This window comes from Mastigoproctus giganteus, chromosome 1 (assembly GCF_048544385.1).
Source record: "Mastigoproctus giganteus isolate SK-2022 chromosome 1, ASM4854438v1, whole genome shotgun sequence".
NCBI classification, from domain to species: Eukaryota; Metazoa; Arthropoda; class Arachnida; order Uropygi; family Thelyphonidae; genus Mastigoproctus; species Mastigoproctus giganteus.
In genome coordinates, this window is record NC_143575.1 from 128044077 (window position 1) to 128066663 (window position 22587).

Here is a 22587-nt window from a genome sequence, read left to right on the forward strand (position 1 = left end):
GCTACTAGCATAGTTGATGACTTTGTAGCATACGCACAATTTCAAATTCACTAACTATGCTCCTAGGATTAGCATGCACACAAATATACATGCAGCTGATTTTGGTCTTAGTAATCCTAAGGTAGCCCATGTATTTGCTTGTTCTATGCAGACCACTAGCAAGCTTTTAACTCCCTGAAATCTTGCTTTCCAGGCTGCTGCATTTTCCAATAGAAGCAGTGCAAGAATTATTTATACCTCTGCCTGCAGCTGCTGTTAACCTATTAGTCTGTGTATCTCCTTATAATAGCATCAGAAAATATTCACACCCCTTCTATTTTTAAGTGTATCCCTTCAGTGTAAAAACAAAGTGCCCTGTTAACAAGCAGAGAACACACTGCGAAAAATTTTACCCCATGAACCTTGCACAGTCTCTCCAGGGCTGAATTGATTGACAAGGCTCACATCATGTACTCCTTCCTATTGCACCTCAACAAAATTGCAGACACTTTCAATTCATAACAACAACAAAAACCTTCCCATACCACCTTGCCATTCCATTTAATAGTTTGTCTGGTTCCTCTTCTTATTAAGTACAGACCAAGTTTACTGACTAAGAAACAGCACTGTTTGCAAACTACTCTTTGCAAGGGTAGTATATACTGTACAGCTATGTGGCTAGCAAGAACACTTGCATCAATTGGAGATTGATGTCACTTTATGACAACTGAGAGCAAAGAGACCAAAAATGTGCAGTTTTGTAGAGCTGAAAAAAATTTATGCTTGATTAAATCTATGGTTAATCTCTCCTCCATAGATAGCAACTTACTGATATACACACAATACATTTAATTCCGTCCAATCAAGGTTTTTGCTGCTATCATAACTAGTCATACAGCTCATCAACTGTATGACTCAAGTAGGGAGAAAACAACAGGCAGCTCAAAATTGCTCACTTGGTTTTCCACTCCATACCAACACTATGGTACAGAAGGCCTAGTGAGTGACTGAACATTTTTTTTTTTTTTTTTTTATCTATATAACAGTTATAATAGCAGCAAAAATGAAACTCAGTGACCTTTTTTAGTATTTGCAAAAAACTAACTGAATTTCTCAACAATATATTAAAATAAAAATGTTATGTAAACTGATAAACATGCACATACCTCATTGTGATTATTTCTTAAGAATTAATTTTTTAAAGCAAATGTGCTTTTTCTCTGAAGCCCATTCATTGGTACTCTCTGATAATATAGTAGGCACCCATTTAAAGTCTAAATTACAGAACATTTTCTGTTAGGTTGGGTGTATGTTAAGTGGCAAGACAAGTAAAACTATGAGGTGTTGTTACTATATTGTATCTAATTGCATTGTATTTTTCAGCTGGTTTGCTGTTCATTGAATGAAAAACAAGGGTTTCTAAGACTGACTAATTCAGCATCGTTGTGAACAAAGCCTACAGAAAAATTCTCATATCACTTGATAGGATTCAAATTCACACCTTTATCATCTGGTGTGGGATGGTGGTGATTATAACCACTGTGCTACCTGAAAGGAACATTTGCTGTGAGTTTGTCATTTGTTTACTTTTAACAAACCAAACTGCTATTTATATTTGTAACAACTAGCACTACTTTAGTCATTATAAATGTTTGCAGATGTGAATGTTCAGTTGTTAGGGCATAATATTCATTGAAATGAGCTTCTCCAAAACTGCACAACCACTACGTATGACTCTCTGAAACCTGAAAAATTTTAAATTCTGGCATATCTCAATCCAAGTGGGTTGAGAGGTGCGAAACCTCTTGGATTGAGGATTCTAAACAGTTTACTCTATTGAGATTTTAATCTTTCAGAAGTTAAAATGCAATTCACAACAATGTGTATACCCTGAAGCCCACAACTTAATATTAGCAACATAGCCTAGATCCTAATTTTCTTATTAATCAATCTACATCAACCAATCACATTCTTTCTCCAAATCTCACCAGCAAATAGCAACAATTATTTACTTAGTTTAATTAATATCCATGGGGCACTGAGCAAGTATGAGGACGGATGATAAGAGGAACAATTGAAAACAGGATGGCCGAGGAACAGTATGGCTTTAGGCCTAGCAGATCGCTGGTGGATCTAATTTTCTGCATCAGGCAACTGATGGAAAAGTGTTATGAACACAATAAAGAAATATGGATGGCATTTTTGGACATAAAGCGTTTGATGCTCTGAAGAGTGAGAAAGTGTGGGAGGTTTTGAGAAACTTGGGGATAGAGGAACATCTTGTGGAGAGAATTGAGAATATGTACACCAATACAGTGAACAAAGTAAGAACAGTGATGGGGTTGACGGAGAGCTTTGAAATAACATCAGATTTGCGACAAGGAGCATCCTGTCACCACTACTGTTCATAGCTGTCATGAATGATGTGCAATGTAGAGTGGTGGAACAACTTGGACAAGACAAGATGAAAGTTAAGCTCTTCGCAGATGACCTCAGCATATGAGGAGAGCAGGGAACAAGTGGCTAGTACGGCCAATGAATTTGGACTGGTTTTCAGTCAGGAGAAGAGTGGCGAGCCTGAATTTTTTACTTAATTTGTCACTACAGCCCTCCATCTGAGGACTTTAATCACTTGCTTACCTTGACACTGTGATAAATACTTTGGGACTGAATAGTAATATATTGGTCTCATCGGACATCAACACAAAATCAAACTTTTGGCACAGCTCTTCTACAGATGTGCATGGCCTTCTCTTGGAGGAGTTCATAATTAATCATTGTTTTCAATTCACAAGCCTAATCACCCTCATATTTTTTTCGAGTTATGCAGGAGAATCTAATATAGATATAATGATGACAAACTCTCACTTCGATTTGCAGCTTACTGACTGGACTCTGTATATGGACTGGTGTACCAGTGATCATGGAGTATCTATTATGTGCTTTCCCCTGATTCTGCCATTCCACACTTCATACACTTTCTCACAGCCAGAATTTATAAGATTTTCCATCAGAAAAATTGACTGGAATGCTTTTGACTCTTCCATTCTTCTGGACCTTGAACAGAAACTTGCTTCTTTTGAATCCTCACCTATTTCTCATGAAGTGAACTATATTCAAAATGCTATAATAAAAGTGTCATTTAAGTATTCTAGAAAAAAGAGAGTTAATCAGAAGACGTGTTCATGGTGGATGCAGGAGTTATCCCAGTTAAGGAAAATGCATTGAGTCCATAGGTATTACCAAAGGCATAGAGACTGGCCCCAAGCCAACTTTAATTGTTTTTACCAGCAGTATTCTTCATTGAGGAAAAGCTACGTGAAAGCCATTACCTCTCGAAAGCATGAAACATGGATGAATTTCGGGCACACCTCTGAAAATGAGGTGTGCCCAAAAGGGTGTGCTCTCGGGCACACCCTTAGGGTCTTCTATACAAGATTGTTAGGAGAAAGTCCTTTGAGTCTAACATATTTGGCTCAATTGTGGCAGACTCTGTGGAAACACTGAACTGGCATTATTCAGCAAATGCAATCTTAGATGCTCTTTTTCCATTGGATGATCCTACCTCAGATTTCTGCTGTTCATTCTAAAATCCGATCAGACAATGAATTTTATGTGCCCTCAACAACCACTGAACCTTTCACGTTGGATGAACTGCAGGCTGTCTCGCATAAAGTTAATTTTCTGAAGTGCACAGGACTAGATCTTGTAGAAAACATTTTTATTATCAGAGCGGTGAAATTAAAAACCTTATGTTCTTCTAAACTTATTCAACAGATGCCTTCAGGAAGAAACTTTTCTGGAAATTTGGAAGGTCGCTCTCGTTAAGTTATCAGAAAGCTGGATAAGCCTTCTGGAGCGGCTAGATCGTACAGGCCAATTGCTCTGCTGGCTAGGCTAATTTGGGTAAATTGCTAGAGTGACTAATGGACATTAGATTGAATAACCTACTGGTAGAACAGGATCTGCTTTCAAGGAGTCAATATGGGTTTTGTCCCGGACGTTCCTGCAAGGATGCTCTTGTGGATTTTGTCTCTTCGGTTCAAAACTCTGTACATAAATATACCCCGGGTGTTTTCATCGACTTCGAGGGCACCTTTGACTCCCTTTGGTGGAGAGCGTCCTCGAGTGTCTGCAATTGTCTTCAACCACCTTTACTTTTTAATCCATAATTACTTTGCCAATAGAACCATAATAATCAAGGCTGAACATAGCCAAGTATCAAGATCAGTATCTAGAGGGTATCCACAGAGATCTATATTGGGTCCTTTTACATGGATCATGGTACTGCAGCAGTGGATCTCCCAATCTTTCGATAACATCAAAATAATAGCATACGCAGACGATCTCACCATCTTGGTCAATGGTAACTCTAGGGCAGCTCTTGAAACTATTGCAAATTTTGTTCTCCATGATCTCTATGATTGAACTATTGTACTATTAAGCTTAAAATCAGCTTGTCAAAAACAAAGATGATGATTCTTGGCTCAAAGTTAGATATCTCTCATCCTCCGTTGGTCAAGATCAACAATATTCGTCTCCCCATAGTTAAAGAGAACAAGGTTCTAGGAGTGGCAATTGATTCCAGTCTCAATTTTATTCCTCACTATCTTCAAAGAGATATGAGGTGGAGTTGAACTGACGTTCTAGGAGCCGCCCTTTACATATACACATGGCCCCAAGTATGCATCTGAAACTAGGACTATGAAGAAAAAGGATGAAAGCAGAATTCAGGGGGCAGAAATGAAATTTGTAAGGAGCATAGCCAGAAAGACAAGAATGATGTGATTAGGGAGAGAATTCAGGTTGAAAAACTCTTGAACAGGATTGAAAAGTCTGCTTGAAATGGTTTGGACATGTCAATAGGATGAACGAGAGGCATTTGCCAAGAAGAATGTTTGATTTACAATTAAGGGACAAAAGACCAAGAATGAGGTGGCAGGACATGATAAAGACCGATGTCATTAAGAGAGCAGGAAAGTGGAGTGAAATCAATGACAGAGAGAAGTACATGGACAGGGCATGGTGGCAAGGCTTCATATGTTGACCCATGGAATAGCGGAACAATGACAGATGATGATGGGGCACTGAAGCTACAAATGATTTTTATCTTTTCTATTACTTTCTTAGAATTGAAAATGAACCCAAAAGATCAGATTTGAGATGGCATCAACAGGTGCAGGGGGGATAAATTGTTTAGTAGTTTAATTCAGGATTAACTTCAATCTTTTGTGTAATAAGAATTCCAGTACACAAAAAACTAATAACCAAAGCTCATAATTGTTTTCGTTAAGATTTAATGGCCCAAAAGCTGCTATGACCATATGCTACTCAAGAAAAAAGGTACACTGATTAATTAAAGACAATTATATATGCAAGTTCATTTCAGGTATAATTGAATAATTCCATCAAGTTGGCATTATTTTCTATGCTGTGGTGTAGTGCTAATGGTTCAGATAACTTGGACAAACATATAAAGGCTGCAGTTCTGTCAGTTTTATAGTGTGGACAGTGAATGCACTTTGGAGGATCTTCCACCACAAGGAGAAAGAGGAGTCAAACAAGTGTCCAATTTGAGGTCTGGCAAGAATAACTTCTTTACACCTATCATATCTTAAACTGGAGTTCAATAGTGTGTTTCATGTTTAATCAGCAATAGTTTAGTGTTAGTCTGAGACAGCCGTAGCTGTTTTCTTCCATTGACTGTGGTATGCACACTGGATGAGTGGTTTTTAGCCTGAATACAGAACCTATGCTTGTGTATAATACTGGCTGTTTGATCGGCATTTTCATTTCCTGGAATTTCTGAAGTGAAGGCATATCACAAGAATGTATCCTACTGAAAGCTGAACTTGGCATTGAAAAGAGAGAGAGAGATATTTTCATTAGGTAATAGATAATAATGCATAAGATGATTGGGCCAATTTGTAGTCTGGCAAGTATTTACTCCAACTTCTCTTCAACTTTTCCTAATGTTTGAGTTCCATATTTGTGGATTCGGTTTTATTTCCTGCAGTTCCATGTGACATCCACGAACGTTATAACATCCCTCAGATTGTGCAGTAGGGATGCATATGACACCCCAGTGACTGCCTGCTTGTGTTCCAAGCAGTGAATGTACAAAATTGCCTCAGGTTTTGAGTGAGAGAGAAAATTATGCTTCCATTGCATTGATTCTTGCTTGGTCTCAGGATCCCAGTGATGAACCCATGTTTCATTACCTGTAAAAATTCTGAAAGTTTCAGGATTGCTATAAATTCTCTTCATAACACCATACTCTGAATTACTTCTGCACAGGGGTCAGAAATCTGGGGGCCCACCTTGCACTGACCTTAGTCATCCCCAAATGTTCATGGAGGATGACTATAACTGCCCCCTCAGATATGTCATATTCCCTAGAGATTTGGGACATCTTTAAATGTCTGTCATTAGCACAAGTTTTCACAGCTTGGCACATTTCTGGAGTGGTTGCTCTCACAGACCATCCTGGACTTGGATCATCTTCAATGGACTCTCTACCCCACTTGAATTGTTTTGATCAGAATTTTGTCTGGTACTCTGAATGTGCACTGTTGCCATACATAGCCACCATCCTTTTATGAATGCCTTTGGCCCATTTCCTTCTTTGATGAGAAACTTGATGACCAAAAGATGCTCCAATTTCAGCAAATCCATAATTTGATACAGGTATCTTCCTTCTTTTTGTTACAGCAACACAACCTAAAAACATAGTGGGATCAAAATTAGTATAATTCAAGTTGAGATAGGGAGGAACATGATAAATCATGAATCATTTAAATATAACTATGGGAAGTACTTTAGGCAGATAATTTATTGAACACGCCTTGCATATCAATGCAGTGGCAAATTGCTTATCCAACACAGAATCTTGCACAAGCTGTAAGAAGACAGTCATTTAGGATTTCTGAATCCTTTCCTGGTTTGGGTAAGACAAGTACAGTTGCCTTATACCAGGTATTGAAGGCCATTCACTCCATGCCTGTAAGAAAGAGCTGTTTGCTTCATTTTCATCCACCTTTAGCAGGCATTTGAATTTCATAGAGATAAGAATATCACAGAGATAATAATAAGATAGGCAAAGGCTGTCAAATAATATTTTAGAGGATTTAACATAAAATAAATACAATTACCAGTGCCTGATAGTTTCAGGTAGCTGTGACTTTAAAACAGATCTTGGTTGTAGAGTTCCATTCATGAAGTGTGATCCAACTTGCAATATATAATCATTTAAGGTTACCGATAACTGTCTCTGTAAAAATAAATCAATACTAATAAAATTATATAAATAAATAAATAAATGGTATTAAAGTAAAACATAAATAGTAGCATGGACAGCTGTCCACAAGTCATTCTGCACACAGATTCTGTCCATTTGTGAACAAGTGTGTGTGTGTGTGTGTGTGTGTGTGTGTGTGTGTGTGTGTGTGTGTGTGTGTGTGTGTGTGTTATGGGTGTTTAATGGCACATAATGGGTGTTTAATGGCACATAAGCTACACTGGCTATAGTGCACCTGTCCACAAAGATGTGTTAGGAAATAATGCAGAATTGAAGGCATTTCAATGTCATTTTAGAAACTATTTGGAAGCGATGAAAAATTCCAACTTTTTTCAGAAAACAGAAAAGTTCATTAATGTTTGCCTTATTGCCTATAATATGCTCTAGTGATATTGGTTCTTGTAGTTTAATCAGAGAAAGCAGAACTGATGTTCTATCTTGGTTATATTGAGGACAGTCAACAAGAATATGCTTCACTGTTAGATGTACTGAGCAGTGTGTACACTGAGGAGGATCATCACCTGTGAGTAGATGGAGGTGGGTCAAATGAGTGTCCTATTCTTGCCTGTGCAAGTACTACTTCTTCCCTTCTAGTTGGTTGGATGCTCGAGTGCCAAAATTTCGGTTCCTGTTTCAATTGGAAAAGGTTATTAGTCTGGGTGTGTCATAGCTCTTTCCACTGTTCAAGGTATGCTGCTTTTATGATGATATCATGGTCAGAGGCTGGAATATCAGCTGAGGTCAAATCTAATGTTGAGAGATTTTTTGCCGATATATCCGCCAGTTCATTTCCCTTTATCCCTGAATGTGCTGGAATCCAACAAAAGTTCACTAATTGTTGACGTTTTTCAGTTTTCAAGAGCAACTTCCTGATTTGGTTTAAAACAGGGAGATTCATATGGAATGGATTTTGCATTGCTCTAATTGAGCTGAGAGAGTCTGTGTAAATTAAATATTTTGAAGATAGGTAAAGATTCAAATTTTGTAGAGCTAATTTTATTCCATGTAGTTCTGCGGAAAATTTTCTATACTCGGGTGGAAGGGAAGTTGAAATAATAGTGGAGGGAAACACTGCTGCGGCTCCAACGGCTGATTGAGATTTGGACCCATCAGTATATATTGGCAGGAAATCAACGTGGCTCTGAATGACTTGCATGGAGTTGTTTCAGGTTGAGAGTCGGTAGAAGATTCTTACCCCATCGAAGAAAATAAGTATCAAATTTCAGTTGAGGAGGGGTAGTCCAAGGTGGATGAAAGTAATTCATTACATGCTGACTATAATGAAGAGGAACTTTCCCACTCTGTGATATTTCAAAAAGCCGTAGGCCTGCTGGCCTTATTTTATTAGATTTATTTCTGTAGAGATTAGTTAGTTGAGGATTGAAGAGGTATGGGTGAATAGGATGCAAGCAGCAACTTTTTATTTTGGCTGCATACTTCGGTAGTAACATTTTTCTGCAGAGGTGCAAAGGGGGTTCGTGAACTTCAATGTATAGACTGTGAGTTGGAGATGTCCTAATGGCTCCAAGTGCAATCCGTAATGCACTGTGTTGTATAGGATCCAGCCAGCGTAGTGCACTCTTTCAAGCAGAATCGTAGACTGGAGCACCATAATCCAAATGTAATCTAATCAATGCTCTATATAGTCGAAGCAACGAGGTACGATCTGCTACCCAATACAAGGCGGATAAAACTCTTAGTATATTGAGCTTTCTGAGACAGGTATTACGTATGAATTTAATATGTTCAATGAAGTTTAACTTCTTGTCAAGAGTTAACCCCAAGCTGTTGACAATCGGAATGGTAAAGTCTGACATGTGAAGTTTGGGATATGAATGTAATTTGTGTTGATTGCAAATATGTATAGCGACAGTTTTCTGTTGTGAAAGACGATAACCATTGTTTTCTGCCCTTTTTTGTATTTTATTTAGTGATATCTGCAATTGACGTTCAATAGATCTCATGTTCTGAGAATGGCAAGAAAGAGAAAGATCGTCAGCATAAAGGTAATTCTCAACAGTACTTGGGAGTTCTTTAGTAATGGAGTCAATTCTAATGGCAAAAAGAGTTGCACTCAGTACAGACCCTTGCAGAACTCCTTCTTCCTGCAAGAATGTCATAGAAAGGAAGTTAAAATATCGACCTTGATAAGAACGATTCAATAAAAAGTTCTTAATGAATATAGGCAGATTGCCTCGTAGACCAAGGGCATGAAGGTCTCTAAGAATGCCATGACGCCAGGTGGTATCAAATGCCTTCTCTATGTCGATGGAGACCATAACAAGGTGTTCATTTCTGACAAAGGCATTGCGAACTGCGGACTCGGCCTTGATCATAAGATCTAAAGTAGACCTGTTTTGGCGAAAGCCATGTTGATTATTACTCATTAGGTTTTGGTCTTCAATTATCCAAACGAGTCGTTTGTGGATCATTTTCTCGAAGATTTTACCGAGGCAACTGGAAAGGGAAATTGGCTGGTAACTAAAAGGACTGGAGGGATCTTTACTGGGTTTCAAAAAGGCCAAAACTGTGGCATGGTGCCAAGACGTAGGATAGATGTTTTCCAGAAATATTCGATTATAAAATAACAACAGCAGCTGTAATTGTTTGTCATCAAGGTGCTGTAACATGATGTAATATATTCCATCGGGCCCTGCTGCACTGTTGTGTGCTGTTCTAATGGCTTATAGAAGTTACAAATACTGAAGAGGCTGGTTATATGGTAAGTTTACAGAGGTGTGAAAGTTGATGGGTCGCTGTTCAGTGATATTCTTGATTTTCTGGAATTCCAGGGAATAACTTGATGTCGCTGAGACTTTAGCAAATGCCTTGGGCAAAACCTTTGCTATAGTCATAGGAGCAGAGAGTTCTTGCCCATTCCAGGAAAGAATTGTTGAAGGGATGGTCGAAAACTTTCCAGAAAGCTGTCTAATTTTCTTCCACATTAATTTGCAGTCAGTGTTTCTATTTACAGTGGATGCAAACCGAGTCCAGGAGTCCTTCTTGGCTTGTTTTTGAATGAGACGTGCTCTTACCCTTAGTTTCTTATAGTTGATGAGGTTAGGGGTGGTTGGGAATCGTCTAAATAAATTCCACGCTTTATTTTTTTCCCTCTTTGTTTTCGTGCATTCATCATTCCACCAGTAGTTAAAATGACGCCGGGCCATGGATTCGTCAATGGAATTGAGTTTTTAGCAGCTGATAACAATTGGGATGTGATATATTCTGTCACTTCATCTATGGGTTATAATCGGATAATTTCCTCATTCAGTTTAATTGCCGACTGAAATTTCACCCAGTTGGCATGAGAAAATTTCCATTTCCGGCAGGGTTCAGCTAATGGTGGTTGTGCAGTGAGCATATTACAAATAATTGGGAAATGATTGCTGCCCATGGGATCATTCATAACAGACCATTCCATGACTGGAAATAGTACCAGGGAGCGTATTGAGAGGTAAATTGCAGAAGTTTGTCCAGTTTGCAATTGTATGTACGTAGGTTTACCTCTATTAAGAATGGTAAGATTTTGTCTTTCTAGAAAGGTTTCAATCAGTCGGCCATGTGTATCTAATTTGGAAGATCCTCATAAAGGGTGGTGACTATTGAAATCCCCCAACAGACAGATAGGGGAAGGTAACTGCAGTAGAAGGTTTTCCAGATCTTGGTAAGAGAAGGTATGATTTGGTGGAAGATAGATTGAAAATAGTGTTATCGCAATCTGAGTAATGAAACGTACAGCGACAGCTTCAATTTCTGTTTGAAGAACAATTTTCTTTGCTGGGATCTGCGAGTTGAAGATGGCTACACTGCCACAGGCAGCATTTGATGTATTGCGATCTTTTCGATATATAGAGAGTAGTTCTTTATGGAGGTGGAAATTTGGGAAGGTAAATAGGTTTCTTGCAAGCAGAAACCAACTGGAGAGTAGCGAAGAATAAGGTAATGGATATCGTCGATATTGCTACGAGGTCCTCTACGATTCCACTGTAAAATATAAGGCAATACTTCAGATGAGAACAAGGAAATGTATCTGACTGCTTTTTCAGTATGGTAGTTTTATGTCAGTCAAATTTCTGTTTGTCTTTTTTTGAAAATGTAGGCCGACCAGTGTCCATTTCTTCCTCCACATATATTTCTGAAATTGGATCTTCCTGGGTGGATAAGAAATTAGTATCCATGGAGGTATCTTGAATATATTTTTTTTGAAACTTTTTTTGTATGCAACTTTTACTATATGATGCAGTAGCAATTACGGGTGGGGAAGGACATGTTACTTGCCTGGTCTGATTGCTTAGGGACACTGGACTGTTGCTGAGAGAGGACAGCTTGAGCCCAGTCAGAGATTGATATGTTTAAGGGGACTGTAACATCAGTTTGGGTGGACACTGTTTGTTGTTTTTGTGCAATATTAGCATAGGTACGTTTGGGCATAGTAGGAGCAATTATTTTTCTCACTTCTTGATAGGTTACCTTGTTCTCAACCTTATATTTAACAATTTTTTTCTCGGCCTTCCATCTGTCACACGTTTTTGAGTACACAGGATGGTTGCCTTTGCAGTTGGGGCAAGTCTTTTCTGTCACCAAACATTCAGATTATGATTATGTATGTTCAGAAGATCCACAGTTAGGAGATACTGGGTTTCCTCTGCATGTTGTTTGAGAGTGGCCATACTTTTGGCACTTGTAACATCTCAAAGGATTGGGTATGTATGGACGAATATGGCAAAGAAGATAACCCTCTTTCACTGATGATGGTAGGTTTGGAGAATTAAATGTAAGGATAATATTCCTAGTGGGTGTAAGGTTATTGTCTTTATTAATCATGATTCTTTTAGCCGCAATAACATTTTGATCATGAAGTTCTTGAGTTATTTCGTCCTCGGTCACATTCAACAGATCCAAGCTAGATATCATACCTTTAGATGTATTTAGTGTTTTATGGGGAGATACACTTGTAGAAGTCAGTCGTAGAAGTTTCTCTGAATGTCTAATGTTTGCAGTTTCTAATAGTAGGTCTCCAGATTGTAGCCTTTTTAGTCTTAGGAGATCCAGTAATACTCTCCAGATTTTTCTGGATGAGGAAAGGAGATAACTTGCTGACAGGTTGGTCTGAAAGTGGGTGCATAATTAGAAATGCACTAGTTGGTGAATTAGTTTTTCAACCTCTTTGGTTGTATGGTGTCAAAATCAGTATCATTCTCTGGCCGAGAGCTTGTCAGCTCTAGAGGTAGAAACACATTTTGCTCCATATTTGCTCCTTTTCGCCCTTGGCAGATGAGCTTTTCTGCCAAGGTTTCCGGCCCCACCATGGGGAGGCAGGAGCAGTGCCTGGTGTGACCAAGCGTAAAGTAGTATGGAGTTAGTAATAAATCTATGAGAAAAAAGAAAGGGGACTTCCCTTTCTTGCTCTGTACAAGAACTTTTTTGACAAGAGCTGTTTTTAAATAAATAGATTGCTTAACGAGAGGAACGTAAAATAACTGTATATCACTTTTAAGAAATTGCACTGAAAGTCACAGAAAAATCGCTCAGTCACAAAAGCTTGGCACCAGGGGTCTGTGAAAACAAGTGCAGAGCTGCCAAACACCACCAGAGATTTTATTGGTAAAGTGGTTACAGCAATAAATATTTAACAGAACTGAAAGATTTCCTGCATGTTTAAAATTAAATCTGTTAATTAAATTTGATTAAAATAAGTTTATCATTACTATTGAGCTCTAAAAAATCCATAATAAACACTGAATACTTATAACTATTATTCTAAGTGATGCTAAAAGTATCAATATGAATTAAGTCACTTACTTTATTTGCATAACGATTCAAAATATACAATAATTAAAAATAAAAATAAAGAAAGGAAGACATCAACAGTCATGGAATCTGCATTTCAAACACAAAGCAAATCAATGCATCAGAGAGCAACTGACAAACATTCTTCTAACAGCCTATTAACAGCAATAGATTTGCATAGCAGTGTACCTTATGTAATAAAACTAAAAAGTGCATGGTCAAGGCAAAGTAAGGTAACAACTTTCTCCCCCAGTTGTTGGATGAGATGTCATGCAGAGGTTCAGACTCCTCATGAATTTCATCCAAAGTTGAATGTTTTAGAGATATGTCAATTTCTTATCGAATATAAATTCTGAGAGTATCATCTAAATTGCCTTTAGAGATAAACATTTCTTGCTCTTGTGGTCTTTGGCAGCAAAGAAGGTTTACCACATGGTGCATGGACAGGGGAGCCATGACATTGCAAGTGGCCATACATTTGGCTCTTAAAACACCTCAGTGGATTTGGAATATAAATCCTTACTGGACAGTTTAAGTAGCCTGCCTTGATGAAATTTGGAGGCTGTGGGGTGTTAAAGATAAAAACAAGAACTCAAGTAGAAAAAGATATCTGCTTGGCAGTTGTGATACATCAAGTTCAGAGCAGACAGATCTCTTCCTCAGAGTCACGAAAGGTCCCACTCTGATATTATGATGCTATGAGTTCTGAGTTTTATGGAGAGTTGTGATGATAAGTATTCCCCCAATCAATGTGGCTTTCAAAATTTTCTGAGCATGTTTGGGATACAAGGGTACAACTAAAATATCCAGGATGCAGTCTTTTAACATTCACTATCAACTAAATGCGATAGAACTCATTCAATGTGCCATAATTTTCAGAATGCTGGGAAAAAAATGAACATTCTGACATGCCTGGAATTCCAAAAATTCATACATAATGGTTGAAAACGAAAAGTTTGGAATTCATTGCTAAAAGTGAACACTTACTTTTGTGCTGAGCTGTAAACAGAACAAATCTTAATTTTCTAAAAAGTTTATTCATGTACATAAGCTAACACGAAAGTGTGCCAAGTCTATAAACACATACCATGCATTACAGCAAAGCATTCAATCAGTGTGCCAAACGTGAGCAGCTGTTAATTTCACGTGCTTTTACATATATGGCACTTGCTGGTTTACTGCTTAAGAACGATTGCTCATCTGCATTAACAGCACACTGCTTGGGTGCATTTTGAACAAAGAGTGGTATGCTGTGATACATCATGCCTAGTGCCACTTTATGCATATGTGCATTGAGGCAGTGAACGTGTTAACAGATTGAATGTCTTGTCAATCCTTCTAATCCTTTCTGGAAGAAGGGTAACATTTTACTGATTGTCTGTTCTCTGTTGGAATGGAGAATGAGGAAGAGTGGTGTCATTGATGGCATATCCTCAGTTCTAAGTCTATCAAAGCTGTTCTCATCATTTGATCACGGGTAGGGCTTTGTTGAGAACCCAGAAGAAGAATTTAAATTTCATCATATGAGTGAAAAAAAAAAAAAAAAGTTTCATATATTCTAAGTATGAGTACCTCACCCATCACAGAGCCCTATGAGGGGGATGCCCACTATTGGACTAGCAGGTACTAAACTCCTAAATGGGATACCAGGTTTACTTAGAGCACCATGCCCTCATTTTCAATGTGTTTCAATTTTACATTGATATAAAGTTGACCCTAGCTATGAGAACCAGGTGTCCGCTACATCCAAAATCCATCTGTCACACGTTTTATCCCAGTTAGTAAAATCCAAATCCTGGCTGAACCAGGAGCTCCTAATCAAAGCAAACACCAAAGTGCTGGGTCCCCTCACCCACCAGGATTTCCTTTTCTGATTTTCCCTGGGTCATGGCACACAGATGCACATGCCAGATTCTAAAAATGTAACCCTGGAACTAAGGTGTGAGCACTGGTCCCAGAGATCTTAATCTAGAAGACAAGCAGCACCACTGGGAGGTCCCCTCACTATGTACAAATGCTGTGTAGAGATTGTCAATGCCAGAGGGGAAAAAAATATGAAATCCATCATTAAAGTAATAAAAATTCATCTGGATAGAAACAAAGGTATAAAGCTATTTATAACTACAGAAAGTAGTTATAAATAGCCACTGCTCTTCACTGACTTCACAGGAAATATTCTCATATTTCAAGTAGTGCCTCCAAAACCTCTCTAAAGTTTCTCGACTCCGTTCAAAAGAGGGCAGTGAGGTTAATGACCTATCTCTAATGAAATCTCTCTACTGTCTCACAGAGAGTCACTCTCTGATGCAGGCCTTTTCTGTAGATACTTCTACAGGAACTGCTTTCCTGGAATGACATCAATAATTCTAACACCCTCTTCCAAAGTAATCTGAAGATGTGCCTCAACTAGTCAACATCTATTTTGCAGAACCCCACAGAAACAACTTCTCTCATTTATCCCTTCTACTTCTGTTCTTTGGAACAACTTTCCTCTGCAAGTATTTCCTCCATTATAATATACAGAAATTCAAGGCTGATGTCCATAAGTACCTTCTGTCTTCTCAACCTTCTGAGTTAGGAGCTTTCATTAAAAATAAATAAAAATAAAAAATGTATATAATAATAATAATATCAGAAGGCATTCCACACAGGGTTCTATGCAGTGCCCATACTATTTCTATTTATTAATGATTTATTTTAAGTTTAATATCTAGCTAAAATCGTTAAATCAAATTCATGCTTTTGATTTAATCAAATCAAATGGTTAAATCAACTTCAAAAATGGATATTGTTAGTTCAACACAGCTAGGAGTAATTGACTCAGTATGTGGATAGGTATACATAATATCTAATGTTTCAGCTACAATATATGGAAAGCCTAAGTGAAATGTATTTAAAAAAAAAAAAAAAAAAATTGCTGGATTTCTATTAGTCCAATTTTAATGAAATTTGGGGCAGCTGGACAATATGTTTGTTTCCATGTGCTGGTTGGAAGATTGAACAGATAATATAGCAGATGCATACAAATGAAATTCTTGGTTTGCACATTAAAGCTGTTTCTTCTTTTTTTTTTTTTTTTTTTGTTATTAATTATGAATTATTACTATTGGTTAATGCATCTTTAGTGTAACCATTGCATACATTAAATAACTTGATTACATTTAGCTTCAATAATTTCTCTTCCACTTTCTTTGTTATCACAAATCATTGAGCTTGCTGTTACAATTTGATGTACTTCTGGTATCCCCATTCTTAAAAAATTTCTCATGTGTGGATGCCAGCCACAAAATACCAATTCAGTGTGTCAAGCAACATGGGCAAGATCAACAGTTAAATCATTCACAGCTAGCAAAGCAATGCAAATCATCCCCTTCGTTCTAGTATTTATATAAGTAGTCAATGCTGCTGCTTCTTGCATTATTTGCCAGAGACGTCTCGTAATCTCAGCGAGCCATTCCAACCTTCTTTGCGACTTGATTGCAGAATAGTTTATATCTACTGTAGGCATCTGTATCATCTGATAATTTATATGCATTCCATGTATTTTTCTTCTTTGCCATGAGTCTCATCAGTTCATATGATATTAATTTAGGTATAACCACTGAACAATATCTCTTATCTTGTATAAAAAGTCTAATAGCTTCTATGATTACTTCCCTGAATGCTTCCCATTTAGAATTCGCTGTTATTAACCTCATTGGTTGGTCTCACTGCATGGAATTTAAAACTGTCTGAGACCACTGCAGTCACCTTCACAAAAAGCAAAAGCCCTTTGCTCCTGACAATAGTTAAATCTTTAAGTAAATTTCCTATCAGTGCGATGTGATTGATTGACACCTAGTGGTTCTTTATTGACAGATTCTAAATGCATGAAGAATCACTATTGATAGATCAGGAGTATTGCTTGCTCTTGTTGTCCCCCTAAACATACTAGTGAAAAAACAGTCATGCAATAAATTCAAAAAATTCTTGCTATTGTCTGAGTGACCAACACACATTTTCCAGTCAATATTTTCATAAAATATTCAAATTTACTGGGTCACTATTTGTGTATACTTGTTCCTTATATTCATCACAGTAATTAGGCCTATAAAACACTCTTACCCTACTTTTTTGTTTCGCAGTGCTTACTCACATCAAACTGACACAAAAATTGCACTGGCGACTTAAGCAAACTGGATGCAGCGCTTTGGATTTTACGTGTTTCTGAACTAAGGGCATATCCCCCATTCCTGTCCTATCTGTACACATTATTGTATTCATAGTAACTCTTAGTAACTAAATTCTTAGTAACTCTAATATAGCCCATGTATTTGCTTGTTCCATGAGGACCCTCCCCCAGCAGGACTTAATCTCAAACATTTTGCTTTCCAAGATGCTGCATGTTCCCAGAAGCAGTGCAAAAATCACATCTCTGCTTGTGATTGCTGTTAGTCTATTATTCAGTGTGTATCCCTCTCCTCCATGTTTTCCAACTCACCTGACATTGCCTTGATAGCATCACCAAATATTATTTTTATTCAAGTGCAACACGTTTCTTCTGTGTAAGGCCACAGCTGATTTGGAGGGAGGAAAAAAAAAAAAAAAAAGATACCATTATTAAAATAATTTCATAAGTTATAAAGTGTACAGATGTTGAAAATGCATATAACAACATATAATTATATGACATATGCCTCAAAACTGAATGAAAACTTCCTAACAATGCCTGCTGTTTTTGTCTTCAACATACATATTTTTTGCTATTTCAATATTGGGATACATGTTTCTGAATAATACATTTGCATGATTAGGCAAGGTCACACGGAGGATTACATTCAAAGACAAATATTGTGTATAAACATTCTGCACGTGCAACACTGAAATCTTTACTTTGAAATGATACCTCTATTTTTCTCTCTTTTCCTGTGCACTGTACAGTGTTGTAATGCTTATTTCTTTGTAAATATCTTATAGTTTTTATATTACATAGAAAATCTTGAATATGCCTTCTCAGATGTATAGGCATTTTCTTAGGCATATTCTTAGGCATTTTAACAAAGAATGCTAATAATTAGCTTCAAACAAAAAAGAAGGTAAATGCTACAGACAAAACAAGGAACAAAATGTACTGTTTTGTGTGTTCCAAAACTTTTTGGAAATACATACTAGCATTCCTAATGGCCAATTCATTAATTATTCTCTGTTAGATAATTTCTTGACAAAAATAAGGAGAAAGTCATAGAACTTTTTAAAAATTTTGAATTTAATGGCAAACTTAGAGTTTTACTATATTTTTGAGAAAATACAGACAACACAAACATAGTAAAAGGCATGGGAAAAACTGTTACAACAGTAAGATGGAGAAGGGTTCAAAATGAATCTCAAAGACCAAGTCCCCATTGTAACTCTAGAGTTGGCACAAATGCATTAAGCACAATCCTGCCATTTTTTATTAGATTATAACTGAAACACGGATTATGAATTATATAATCAATGTTGGTACCGTGATAATGTACCGTGCTTGGGTTGGAGGTTGAGAAGACGAAAGAAGATATTTGTTGACATTGGACTTGAACTTCTGTAGACTAATTTTCAGGAAATACATATGAAGGAAGGTTGTTGCAGAAAACGGCAGTTGAATGAATAAACGAGGAAGATAAAAAGTTGGTTCTGTGAGTTTGAAGTTGGACAGTAAATGGATGTTGGCTGGTGGCGGCATGTGTTCGGAATGTTTTGAAAGAGAGAGTGGGAATTATAGAAGCCAATTCAGAAGAACAGTGCCCATGGAAGTATCTGTAGAAGAGGCATGCAGCAGAAACAGTACGTCTATGAGACAGCGAGTGGAGAGACTTTGTTAAAGATTAATCATTAATTAACCTAACTGCCCTCTTCTGAATGGAATCGAGAAGCCTGAGAGAGGTTTTGGGGGCACCACACCAGATGTGGGAACAATATTCCATGGCAGGTCAGATTTGCAATTTATACAGAGTGAGCAGATGTGTGAAAGAAAAGTAACGCCAAGAGCTAAAGAGAAAACCAAGTTTTTTAGATGCAGAGGAAGCAATATTTGTAATGTGCTTGTGCCAAGAGAGATTAGAAGTCAGGGTAATCCCCAAAAGAGATATATCATTTTGCCTAGAAATCGGAGTGTCACTAAAGGTAAGCACAGGAGCCTAAGAATCCTTTTTGCGAGATATAAGAAAAGACTGAGTTTTAGAAGGGTTAAAATCAACTAAGTTTTCTTTGCCCCACTGGAGAATTATCTGAAGATCGGCATTTAAGGAATTGGTAGCAGATTTTCGAGAAGTTGAAGCTGATTGAGCAGGACAAGGTTTCTCAAAATGGAAAGTGGAATGTAATGTGCTATCATCGGCAAAACTATGGATAAGATTTCCAGTCAATGGAAGAAGGTCATTAATATACAAGAGGAAAAGAGTGGAGGAAAGAACTGAACCTTGGGGAACACCAGCATTAGTGGAGAAGTCCGAAGAGAGAGAGCCATCTACCATCACCCTCAGTGAGTGATCAGAGAAAACTGGATAAACTGGAAAGCTTGTTTAGAAGACCTTTATGCCAAACACGATTGAAAGCCTTTGAGATGTCAAGAGCAACTACTTGTGTTTCACCGAACCTTTCCATTGAATTAGTCCATAAATGGGTAACATAAGCCAGAATATCACCAGTGGATCGACACTGACGGAATCCATACTGGCGATCGTTGATCAGGCGGAAGGTTTCTAGGTAGTTTAAGAGTTGGCAGTTAACTGATTTCTCCATTACTTTAGGAGTAGAAGTAATTGCAATGGGGCGATAATTGGATGGGAGGGATTTGTCACCCTTTTTAGGAACTGGCTGGATATGAGCAAATTTCCAAGCAGAAGGAAAAACACCTTTGGAATAAGAAATTGAAAACAGGCGGCAAAGAATAGCAGTAAGTTCAGGAGCACAGGTTTTGAGAACAAGTGGAGGAATACCATCAGGACCTGGAGCTTTCTTAGCATCAAGATTCGTCAAAATCCTTCTGCAATCCTTTTGACAGAAGACCACAGAGGGCATTGAATGGAGCGTGTTGGGAATGGTGGGAATTGTTTTACCAAGATCATTAATACACGAGTTGGAAGAAAAATGGGATGCTAGCAGGTCAGCTTTATCCTTGGCTGAAGTGACAACAGAACCATCTGGTTTGGACAGAGGTGGGAGCAGAGATGGGAAAAAGTTGCGGCCAACAGCTTTGGGAAGAGATCAGAATGCTCGGCTACCATTAGAGCAAGAAGGAAGTTTTCTACTCTTAGCCTGTTCAAACTCTAGTTTTGATTGATTAACAACTGCTTTACAATTGTTGCGAGCTTTGGTGTATGCAGAAAATGAAACTGGAGAATTAGAAACAAGCCAATTATGATATGCAACATTCTTCTCTCGAACAGCCTTAGCACATTTATTGGAAAACCAAGGTTTAGATAAAGGACGAGTTGAGTGTGGGATAAAGGATTCCATTCCTGCAAGAATAATTTCACTGACACGATCTGAGCAAACGTTGACATCAGAAGTTTTGAAACAGTAATCAGACCAAGGAAAAGGAAGAAAAGAAGTCTCGCAGGTCATCCCACTTTGCATTCTTGTAATGCCAAACAACACGAGGTTTGGAATAGCCATGAGAGACAATCACCAAGTTGTGAACTGAAGTGCCTAAAGGACCTCTAACTTCGACCGCCTACTTAGAAGGGTTGTTTGTGAGAAAAAGATCAAGCATATTGGCTGTATGATTAGGATTGTCCGGTATTCTTGTAGGTAAATGAACAATCTGTGCAAGGTCATTAGTAATTGCAAAAGCCTCAGCATCTCAACCAGCTGGGTCGGTGTGACTAGAAAATGGAAGCCAGTTGGAGTTGTGAACATTAAAATCACCAAGGAAAATTACCTCACTGTTAGGAAAGTTGGACTGGAGAAAGTCAAGTTGCAAAGAGAGGAAGTCAAAGAGATCCAAGTGATTAGTGGAGTTGGGAGAACGGTAGAGACAACAGATGAATTTGACACAATGAGGTAGAGAGATTTTAAGCCAGAGAAGATCAAAGAGAGGAGATTCCAAATTGCCAAGTCTCTGACAGGGAATATCAGAACGGACATAAGCACAAGTACCACCTTTGAGGCAAAAGAATCATACAGCGAATAAATTGGGCATCTGAGATGAGCAGTAGTTGAATCAACCGATAACTGAGATTCTGTCAGAAAAAGTACATGGGGTTTGGCAGACTGCAAATGGAAATGGACATCATTGAGATTAGAATTGAGACCACGTATATTTGTGAAATGAATTAGGAAGTGCTTGGGTGGTTTAGATCTTTTCGCAGATAAGCTTGCTCTATTAGTTTGACAATTTATGGTGTATTCAATAGTAAGAAAAAGTGGGTGGGACATGCTGTATGAAGTAATGAAATTTTTGGATATGGCGTACATGTGGTAAGAATATACCCAGATCCTTGACATAACGTGGCCTCGACAATGCTCCCCGCATACACACTACTCGGACTCCCTCCAGTCACTATCTGGCAGAGTAGAGGTAGCAAGATTATAAACTAGCTGATCCGGAAGCCTCCTAGAGAGTTACCAATAGGTTCGGTCTGGTGTACTAACTAGCAGCTGGCCTGCGAACACCGTTTTAGAGCTGTACCCTTGAAATGTAAGGAATATTGGATCCCGCCACGATGTTCATCATAACCTCAAAAGGCATCAATCATACTGCATGATGGAAGAGATAGGGAAGGGTTGACCGGAACTTAGCTGTAGAGACTAAACATGGGTTTCACCACTTCAAGCCTCCAATAAGCAAAGTGGTGGTATTGCACTGGTTGATGAGAGTCATCTACCACCTAGTAATGTGCTTAAAAATAATTCATGATCTGGCTCTTTTATTGTTATGATTCAAACTGCCTAAACTTGATTTTGGCTTCTAAATAATAGTTCAGCTATATAAGATATGTCACATAATGCAAGTGCCACATTAAAATGATTATAAATACAAAATGTTGAATATTTCTCGGTGAAAATTATTGGAAGAGTGCTGAAAATTGCTAGGAAGCAGAGTTGCATATTAATGGTGCTAAGGTTTTTTTTTTTTTTTTTTTGCTTTGATCCAAAAATTAACTGGACTACAGGTATGGGAAAGAAAGGCAAAATATGCTAAAGCTAATAGGTGTTTATACATTTGCAAAGGCACCTTAAAATAAAAAAATTATCCCAGGGGCTCACGTTTGGTGAGTATGGGCTTGGCACACAGAGTCCTGAACTGGATATCATCATTCTTTTCTTTCTTGGTGATGTCCTCTCTCTCTCTCTCTTCCCCCCCCCCCCCTGGGTAACTCAGAAATTTTTTTATTTTTTATTTTTTTATTTTTTTGGGTGGCGCAGCCAAAGCCTCAGGCTTCCTTGTACCCATATGGCTAATGATAATAATAATAAAATGTTGAATTTCTACTCAGTTCTCTGAAAAATGACCATTTAGGAAACAATAAATGAGAATTATGCAAGATTTTCTATAAAAT

The 22587-nt window shown here is 37.9% G+C and overlaps 1 protein-coding gene across 3 annotated transcripts in view; it reads right to left on the bottom strand.

Moving 5' to 3' along the window:
* Positions 1–22587, bottom strand: part of LOC150091130 (mitochondrial intermediate peptidase) — a 323378-nt gene that overhangs the window by 251919 nt on the left and 48872 nt on the right. For all 3 annotated transcript variants that reach the window (XM_090382168.1, XM_090382159.1, XM_090382176.1), the window contains exon 5: positions 7131–7249. In XM_090382168.1, the coding sequence (XP_090238294.1) occupies positions 7131–7249 (119 nt within the window). The remainder of the gene's footprint in view (positions 1–7130; positions 7250–22587) is intronic.